General features: G+C 37.5%; 1 protein-coding gene across 1 annotated transcript in view; it reads left to right on the forward strand.

Moving 5' to 3' along the window:
- RASGRF2 (Ras protein-specific guanine nucleotide-releasing factor 2) overlaps positions 1-10468 on the forward strand; it is a 432531-nt gene that overhangs the window by 206099 nt on the left and 215964 nt on the right. The window contains exon 13 of the mRNA XM_006889857.1: positions 9643-9725. Coding sequence (XP_006889919.1) covers positions 9643-9725 — 83 coding nt within the window. The remainder of the gene's footprint in view (positions 1-9642; positions 9726-10468) is intronic.

The following is a 10468-nucleotide window of genomic DNA, read 5'->3' on the forward strand; positions in this document are numbered from 1 at the left end:
TGTGAATAAGGGTTCCAGTTTCTCCACAACCTTGCCAGCATTTGTTGCTTGCTGTTCTGTTAAATTTTGCTATTCTGACTGGGGTGAGATGATATCTCACAGTTGTTTTGATTTGCATCTCTCTTAAAGCTAGGGATTTTGAACATTTCTTCATGTGCTTCTGAATGTCTTCTTTGGTGAAGTCATAGGCAGCATTTTTAACAGGAAAGAATATTCACTACTACTATCAGAAACCAAAATAAAGGGTTTCTAGAAATATGGAAAGAAGCAAATGAAGTAAAAAGCAAAAATGCTTCTTTTCATATTTCTAGAAACCCTTTCTTTTGGTTCCTGATAGTAACAGTGAATATTCTTTCCTATTAACTTACTCCTTTTCTAGGTCTTTTAAAATAATTGGGCCTATGGGTTGTTTCCAAGTTTTAGCATTAATATATAATGTGGGACTGCTTTTTACAGGGAGTTCTTTTGCTCCCTTTCCAAGTCCCTTATTAGTATATTGTTAGTGGGTAAAGAGTTGCCAGTCCAAAGGCATGCAGTTCAGATCCACCAGTAATTCCAAAGAAGAAAGATTTACAGCCTCCTCCCATGTGATTTATAGCCTCTGAAAACCCTCTGGAGGGTCAGCTGTCAGTCGGTTCTGACTCAACAGTAGCGAGTTATTTGTTGTTTAGTACATATTCCCTGATAAATAAAAGACTAGTTTAGAAGGCCTGGTTGCTTTTATGATTCTTAAACATACTGCCAAAACTTCCTCAAGAAATAAATATTTCATCATTTCATTATAACATCATCATTATATTATCACATCTGCAAATCGTCTATATAACTTCTCTTCTAAATCCTGCTAATGCTGAGTTTGTGTCATATTTATGAAATTTTCCTATCTAATGGAAAAAAGTATTGTCTTCTAGGAGTTTAAATACACATTTTTATAATTGTCAGTGATAATAAACATTCCCAATATTTCTGGTTCTTGTGCAACTATTCTTGTAGGATAATGAAATAAAAAAATTTCCATTCAAGTTTTGAACACATTCTTTCTTGGTTTGCCTCCTAAATTTTTTTCCACACATTTTTTGCTAAGTTTTAATTATTTGTGGCTTAATTCAAAGCCACCTTATTAAGCTACTATACCTCATTTTATTAATCACATGTCTGTTAGGTAAGATAGAGCTGTTTTTTAAGTATTGATACAATCCCAGTGTCACAGAAGGAACATAAGACTTTTGGATTCACCAAGCCGCTCTTGGAAAATGTAATTTTTAGAAGCAAAAATTGCTTGAGTGATTAATTGCACCTTTAGTTATTCGAGTAAGGCCATAATTAACCATTGGCACCTCCAAGAAAACATGCAAGCAACTAAGGGTCTTGACCAATAATTCTTCTTTCTTGCATCTATTTATAGGGAAAGTTTTGAGGCTGAAAATTTTGCCATGCATTTCAGTATAGTGCATTCATTTATGCTTGTATCCCTGCCGTAAGTAATGGTTTATTGAGCAGATTTCCCTGTAATTATGGATATTAACTAAAATGTGGAATTAAAATTCGTGTGTGAGCTTCTTGGTTTGGACAATAGTTTCAAAGTATAGATAGAACTTGGTAGACACTTTTGTAACCTACTGACCATGGTTGACTCCCTTAAAATAGCCTCTCTGAAATGAATAGAGAGTATTCTACTTTAACATACAAAGCTAATTAAAGGAGAAAATGGAATCTAACCTTTCTTCCTAATGCTTGAGAAATATTGAGAAGGTAAAAAAAATGCTGGCACAGTAAACCCTTGATAGCTGTACAGGCACCACCTTAACTAAGACATATGAAAAATTCTGCTAGAGAAGTCATTCCTAATGTTTGTCAGAGGATGGACTGTGCCACAGACACTGGAACTTTTTGTTTTGACTCATCACTGACTCAACTGAACTGAAACCATATTCTTTAGAAACTCTTTTTGTTAACCTGTCATTTTGAAGGTGCATTGTAATTCCTGTAAGACATATATATTTTTCCTGTGTGCCTCTGAACATGGACATTTTTGTTGTTATGCTCTGTCCAGTATGAAACAATTCATAGCTGACCCACTAGTGGGTTTTCAGAGGCACTTAGCACTTAAGCACATGGAAAGAGATTGCTTGTCTTTCTCCTGCAGAGCAGTTTAGGCTATTAAACTACATCCCTTTGGGTTGGCAGTGTGACTCTTTACCACTAAGCCACCAGAGTTCCCTGAAGACCTATGTATCCCACTTTACTTTCTTTTTAACTGAGGGAACTGTATTCATTTCTAAGTCATAGTACAACAGCTTACTGCCCTCCAATGAGAACCAACTCATTGCTGCCCCTCCCTTGGGTTTTCTAGGCTGTAAATCTCATCTAGAGAGAGATTTCTCATTTTTCTCCCATGGAGCCACTGGTGAATTTAAACCATCAGAGAAACTTGGCCTTTAGGTTACCTGCACAACTCCTGTCACCAGAGCTGCTTCTTTATTTTTTGGTTTAGATGTTGTTGGGTGCCATTGAGCTGGCTACAGCTCAGATCTGAAGCTTACTCTGTCCATTACCAGACTCATCAATTGCTAGTGCCTGTTGTTAGAGTCACTATGTCAATGTATCTTGTTGAGGGTCTTCCTCTCTTTCATTGGCCCTCTACCTTTCTAAGCATGATGTCTTCTTCTAAGAACTGGCCTATCCAAGCAACACGTCCTCAATATGTGAGAGGAAGCTTGATCATCCTTGCCTCTAAGGAGCACCCTGTTTGCACTTTCTCCAAGACATTGTTGTTTATTCTTTTGGAAATTTATGGTATAGTCAGTACAGTTCTGTGGCATCATAGCTCAAAGGCATAGATTCCTCTTCTTTCATCCTTATTCATTGTCCAGCTTTCAGAAGCATTGGAAGTATTTGAAAAGTCTGCACTTTGAATTAGGTGCACTTAAGTCTTTAAACTGATACCATTATTCCTTAGTCCCCTTAGAGAGGTCCTTGACAGCAGATTTTCCCAGTGCAACACATCTTTTCTTAACTATTGGTACGAGGGTATTGATTGTGAATCCAAGCAAGATGATGTCATTGAAAACTTCAGTCTTTACTCCATAATGTTACTCATAATGTTGCCTATTGTCCCAAAGAGGAGGATTCATTTTCAATGGACTCAAAAACTTCTCTATACCCTACCAAGGTAGTCACTTGCATATGTAATCATTAAGTATACATTTCACTATAGATACGTTCATATACATACTTGTTATGAACTGTCAAGTCGGAACCTACTTATAGTTGACAATGCAGCAGGTTTTCAGGGGTCTTCGTCTGTCATCCATATTCATTGTCTAGATCTCAGATGCATAGCAAGTGATTGAAAAGACCAGGCCTGAATCAGATGCATAATTGTCCTCAAACTGATATAATGAAAAACAGAATACTCGACTTGAATTAGAGTTGATAAATCCAGGGATCCCAGGATCCTTATTTGTTCAGCCACCTGTTGTTCCTGAAGAGTTCTACAAAGCCCCTAAGAAATAAAAAACCTAAATGCATTACAAATATACCATATTCTAACAGCATAGTATATATTATGTAATGTGTAGCTGTTCATATATGTATATACCCATCCATCCCATGACTTTATCAAAGACTAGGCTAGTTAACAAAATCATAAAAACAGACTTGCTCGTCTGATAAGTACTGGTTGTTGTTGTGTGCCATTAGGTAAGAATCAACTCATTGCTGACCCTCCACTGGGTTTGCAGAGTCAATAAATCTCATGAGAGGAAAGTGCGCATCCTTCTCCCATAGAGAAGCTGGTGGATGCTTCTGGTGGAACCACATGCTTTTGGGATTACAACAAAACTTCTTACCACTAGGCCACCAGAGCACCTAGAAACAGGTTGAACCTCTGAAATTATGGTTCTTAGTCAGCCTTTGAACTTGGAACTAAACTCATTGCAGTGGCTCAACTTTTTTACCTGCCTATTGTTATAGACAGGCTAATAAAGTGAACAATAATGCCAGGTAGTTATTCACTCACTAGAAGAATAAACCAAAGGGGCAGAATTTGCCTATTGATAAAGCTGTTAAGGTAGGGAGAAGTAGGAAAGAAAATCATAAGAAGGAAATGAATGTTGTTTTTGTGTATCATCCAGTCACAAGCGATCATGGTTGACCTTTTGAGTGGTTTTCTGAGGCAGATAATTGCATGGGAGGAGGTTGCCCATCCTTCTCCCACAGAGCTGCTTGTGAATTCAGACTGCATGCCTTTGGGATTGCAGCTCAACTTCTTAGTACACTGTAGATGTTGTAATTAGTGTCCTAAAACAAAATGTGTATGAATGATTGAATGGAAAACCAATTCTGTCTGTAAACTTGTACTCAAGTTACTGTAAAAAATACTATATACCAGCTATAAAAACTTTTGCATAATTGACGTAAGACTTTTCCTTATATAGAATTTTGAATTATGACTCAGATTGTATGTATATCATGTTCTGTTGAAACTTCAATGTAAGTGAAATTTTCTATCAAAAAATTTCAATGCATCACATAATGAATGAGAAAGATTTATGCTGAGATCTGACACTGGATAATAACGTGTACAAAAATGGTCACATAAATCTCTCTTTTGGTTCTAAAACATTTATATCCAGTTCGTATTCTTGCAGTATGGTCTAATCTAGATCCTTTCTAGCTACAAACTAGAAATGCTTTACACATAGAACTAATAAAAAAAATTTAGTTTATAGGTGAACTTTGTATAAGAAGGGAAAATTTCACTTATCTGAAATAGTGGAGGAGCTTAAGGCTGGAACAGAAAGTTAGTAAGCTGAAGTCCCAGGAACTTGAGAATGATTTTACATTGGATATAGGACTCAGGTCAGATAAGCAGTAACAAAGGAGTGGGGGCCAGGGAGGGGGGAAGTGAGGAGAGTAGTCAAAGAGATCTGTGTTTAAAGCCTGTACTTTGGAAGGCTGTCATCTCTGTGAAGTAAGGACTTGGGAAACTCTATTAATTAAAGATTTAGCATATTTAAAAATTCTAAAGGCCAAAAATAGCAAAAGTAGCAAAAGGCTAAGGTATACCTGATCTAAGCCATGGTATTTTCAAGTTCTTTATATGCATCTGAAAGTTAGACAGTGAATAACAATGACCAAAGAGTTGATTCCTTTGAATTGTAGCTTTGGTAAAGAGTATCAGATAAACCATGGTCTGCCGAAAGAACAAGCAAATCTGTCTTGTAGGAAGGCAACAGGAGAGCTGCTTGGAGGCAAGGATGATGAAGCTTCCTCTCACATGCTTCGGGCATGTTGTTAGGAGAGGCTAGTCCTTAGAGAGGGATATCAAACTTGGAAAGGTGGAGGGTCAGTGGAAGAGAGGAAGACCCTCAACCAGATGAATTGACACAATGACTGCAGCAGTGGGCTCAAGTATATCATAAATGACAAGGATGGCACAGGACAGGACAGGGCTTATATCTGTTATTTGTAGGGTCAGTATGAGTCATACTAGACTTAATAATACCTAACAACAACAAATAATGGTTTAATCAATTATTTTTTCCCCCTGCATAATCAGTTCTTATATAGCAGGGTAGAACTGTCCCATTGAGTTTCCATGGCTGTAATCTTAAAACCAAAGAAGAATTATTGAATTAATGCTGGAGTAAAGTATTGAATATTCATCCGGTGGACTACTAATACAAACAATAATACAAACAGAGGAAGTGCAACCAGGGTGTTCCTTGGAGACATGGATGGTGAAATTAAGTCTCATATACTTTGGGCATATTGTCAAGAGGGTCTAGCCCTTGGAAAGAGATGTCCTCATACTGAGAAAGGGCGAAGGTCAGTGACAGAGGGAACAGAAGATCAGTCCTCAACATTTGCATTGATAACAGTGACTGTAACAATGGCTTGAGCAGGATAGGGCAAGGCTCAGATGATCTGTTTGTTCATAAAGCCACCATGAGTCATAGTCCACTTGATGGCACCTAACAACAATAGTAGCAATCTTTATAGAATCAGACTGGTGCACCTTTTCCTGTAGAGTGACTGGTGAGCTCAAACTACTGGCCTTTTGGTTAACAGCTATACACTTAACTGTTGCACAACTAAGACCCTAATATACTAACACCTCATTTTTGTGGAGTCAGCTCCAATTCTTAGCAATCCTATAGACCTGCCACATCTCTATCTACCTAAATCTTTCTGCCAAAGAGGAATTGGTAGTTTTGAACAACTGAACTTTTGATAAGCATCTAAACACTTCCTTCTGGAAAGGCTACAGGCCTTTTGTTTATAGGGTCACTGTGAGTTGTGCTTGATCAACAACAACAACAGATTCCATCTCATGGCAGCCCCATAGGACAGAGTAGAATTGCCCCAACGCTGTACATCTACGCAGAAGCAGATTGCAGTATCTTTCTCCCATGGAACAGTTCTTGTGCTTCCACCTTTTTAATTCACAGCAAAGCACTTAACCACTGCACTACCCTTGTGCCACTGGGTTCTTAAATATCAATATCTCCCACAAATCCATAAAGACAAGAATTCTTAGATTGAACTAATGACAGAAAGCAGGTTTGTACTATTTACAAAGGCAGAACTAACTTGTATTTTAGATAGAAAGGAAACCAAGGTAACTAAAGGAAAACCAGTATAGTAATCTTTTCTAATATTTATATTAGAAAAATACATTTTAAGGAGAAGACATGGTATCATGACTTAATAATAAAGATACTATTAACCAGAAAGTGTAAAGTCTTTAACTTGTAGTCACCTACCTAATCACGTAACTCTATACATCTGAAAATGAGCAGAACTTCAAGAAGAATTTGACAAATTCATGGCTATATTTTTTATCTCCATCTCATAAAACCATTCAGTATAGCAGGCAAAGGTAAAGGTGAAAAAAATGAGCAACTTATTTGTAAAAGGAGCAAAGACAACATGGAGATGACCAAGTCTTAACTCTACTAACTCCACAAAGAGGAACTGTCCTCATCAACAGCATCCATAACACAAAACCAGTTCCTATGAGGTCATACATGTCCTCCACACTTCTGGACCTACTTTTAATTCCATCATCAATCTTACTGCTCTGCTGGGTCTGGATTCCGTCATAATAGCTCACAGCTGACACAGAATCATACCCACAATTATAGGATTTATTAGTGAAGTTCATGTGATACAGTTTCTCAGTTAAGACAGCTTCTGAAGTGTGCTTACACGCCCTTCAGCCTTCAGCCTTGTGACTTTAGATTAGCATTACAAACCTCTCAGTCTTTCCAACTATGGTGTCACCCCCTAAGTTCTCCAGCAAGCTTGGGCAAGGTCTTCTGTTTCTTGTTCCATAGGGTAGCAGTCTCAGGTTTACTCTGTCTCACATTGTGTCTCTGGTTCTCTGCTGTAACAGCTGCTGATCTCCTATAGATCTGACTGGCACAAGAATCTCTGCATTCTCTGCTTCTTCTTTTCTTGTGGTGAGATTCTAAAAATCTTCCACTGAATCTACTCAATTTAGGGTGAGACTAGCCAATCCCCTTGTGGATAGGTTTGACACACCCTATTTGCATGTCCCTGCCCATCCATGTGGCAAAGTCAATTTCAATCAATGGGTAAGAAAGCCATCTGAACAATAAACTCTTGATACTACACCAATTACATAGTTGAGCTAAAGAGAGATCCTAGCACACAACAGCTAGGGAGTACAAAGTCTTTTCACATATATGTAGAACCTTTATTTTTAAAATGTCCACTTATTAGTTTATATAGCAAAGCTCTACTTGTCTTTTATTGTCTCTGTAAAAGCATTTGACTCTATGGATCTTAACAAATTATAGCTAACATTGAGAATAATGGAAATTTCAGAACACTTAATAATGCTCATGCAAAAATCTAGAGCAAAGCTTTGTCTGAACACCGAAGGATTACTACATAATTTAAAATCAGGAAAACTCTGTGTTAAGGCTATATTCTTTGTTCATATCTATTCAGTCTCTGCTGAGCAAATAATTCAAGAGGCTGAACTTTATGAAGAGGAATGTGGCATCAGGATTGGAAGAAGACTCATCAACAACCTGTACTATACATATGACACAATCTTGCTTTGCTGAAAATGAAGATTTGAAATACTTGCTGCAGAAGATCAAAGAATACAGCCTTCAAATATGGATTGTATCTTAACATCAGGAAGACAAAACCCCTCACCACTGGATCAGCAACCACCATCATCATAGTGAGAAGATTGGAATTGTCAACTAGTTCATCTTGCTTGGATCCACACTTACCATCTTTGTTATCAACAGTCAGAAAATAAAAAAGACATGTTGCATTGGGAAAATCTACTGTCAAGTACTTCTCCAAGATGTTAAAGTGCAGTGATGTCAATTAAAGACTTCATTCAAGTTGTGATCTCTTTGATTAATTCCTATGTGTTTGGGAAGACAGACGTAGAATTGATAGCTTTGAGTTGTGCAGTTGGAGAAGAGTATTTGAATATCTCATGGACTTACAAACAAACAAACAATGTCTTGAAGAAAGTACAAACAGGATGATTCTTAGAAGCAAGGATGGTGTAACTTTATTTCACATATTTTGGGCATGCTGTTAGGAGGGATGGAAAGGGCCAGTCCTTGGAATGCTGAAGGGTCAGAGAAAGGGAGGAAGATATTAGCAAGATGAACTGATGCTGGGACTGTAACATGAGTTTAACTGTAGCAAAGATGATGAGGATAGGGCAAGATCAGATCCATTGTTAATAGGGAAACTATAATTGTAGTCAACCTGACAGCAAATAACTATAAAACTTAATGAAGTTTGAGCAGTATCACAAGTTAAATACAACATAAACTCTGTTATTTAACCATGAAACAATTAGGAATCCTTTTTCTGTTATATTCAAAGGAAGTATGTCTAATCCAATCTAAGCTATTCTCTAACCCAAAGTAATTATGAAATAAAGATTTTAATTGATAGGTAGTATAAATACAGTGCATAAAAAATTGACCATTTCTTCAGTCTCCTCTTGGCCAGTGAAAAAAAATATTGCAAAGCTATATGTTTGCTATAAACGAGAAATGACAGACAGCAACTGCACCAGTTAACATGGTGCCAAGAGAAGTAGCTGGAAAAACTAGTAAATAGTGAGACTTTATTGGCAGAAGAACTTGTTATAAGGAGACTTAGAACTTTGTCAGTGAGAAGAAATTAATCACACTCAATAATGCCATCATTTTCGATCTGAATGCCATCAACCAAACCCTTGTGGCAGAGAATGAGTATCATAGGAGCCGTCATCAGAAGGTATAAACCTCTCAAGTAGTGCTGATACTCAGAGAATTGTGATCATGTGATATTTATTGTCTGAACCACCAGAAAACACATACCAGGGAAACACAGACTTTTTGTGTGGATCCTCAGCTGTATGTGGAGTCTTTGAGTGGTATATAGCCAGCTTTGGCCTCCTGCACATTGAATCTATTCATCATGTGCAGTGTATATCCACAGGTTTGTTCGCTTGATTGTCTTCTTGTTTGTTTCTGGTTACACATCGGTGAACAATTTTATTATTTTTGTTGCTATAAAGCATTCCTGGAATGGATAATCTGCTTGGCTTTTCACATGGGTGGTAATTGCTGTCTGCTTTCATTTCAGTGTGTGGACAATATCCGGTGTAACGGTTTGATGACTATAGTGTTTGAAGAGAATTCCAAAGTTACAGTGCCACATATGATCAAGTAAGTATGATATCCTTTCCCTTATTTTGACTCAAGATTAAATTGCAGTGTGGGTAAAACTCTGGATAAAATATTGCTTCAGCAAGAGTCTGTTATTATTTAGACTATGTCTTTGACAGTGATGTGGTAATTCATGTTATAACATTATAAATAATAATACTGTCAACACAGTTTTTCAGATTCACACTTTCTTGACTCACAACATAGGAAAATTTGGTTTTTTGTAACATTAAATATGCTTTCACTCAGGACTAAAGTCTTTCAAGATTTTTAAGTGCAGTGTAAAAGAAAAATTAAAGTAGTGGCTGCTAGATGCGATACTAAAGTTATAGAGGGCCAGAGGGCTGAGAAAGGGGTGACTACTTCACAGGGTCTCTTGAACCCTATTACCCAAAGAAGAGATGCAGTTTTGGAGATACCCAGCATGAATCAACTAACTTTGTCATCCATTCGATACATGCACGTAGATTTGCTTCAGAGTTTGCTTGCCAACCTGAGTATAGTTTTTGACAAGAAAGCCTGGAATTTAAAGTGACTACAGGGATGCATCCTATCTCCATACCTTTTCAACATGTATGCAGAACAGATTATCCGGGAGGCTGGGCTCTATGAGGAGAAATGTGGGGTCAAGGTTGGTGGAGGATTTATCAACAATCTGCGTTATGCAGATGACACAACCCTGCTTCCTGAAACTGAAGAGGACCTGAAGCACCTGCTGCAAAGGGTCAAGGACTGCAGCCTAC

Source organism: Elephantulus edwardii, unplaced genomic scaffold (genome assembly GCF_000299155.1).
Source record: "Elephantulus edwardii isolate Elephantulus edwardi_28Jun2011 unplaced genomic scaffold, EleEdw1.0 scaffold00082, whole genome shotgun sequence".
Taxonomy (NCBI): domain Eukaryota; kingdom Metazoa; phylum Chordata; class Mammalia; order Macroscelidea; family Macroscelididae; genus Elephantulus; species Elephantulus edwardii.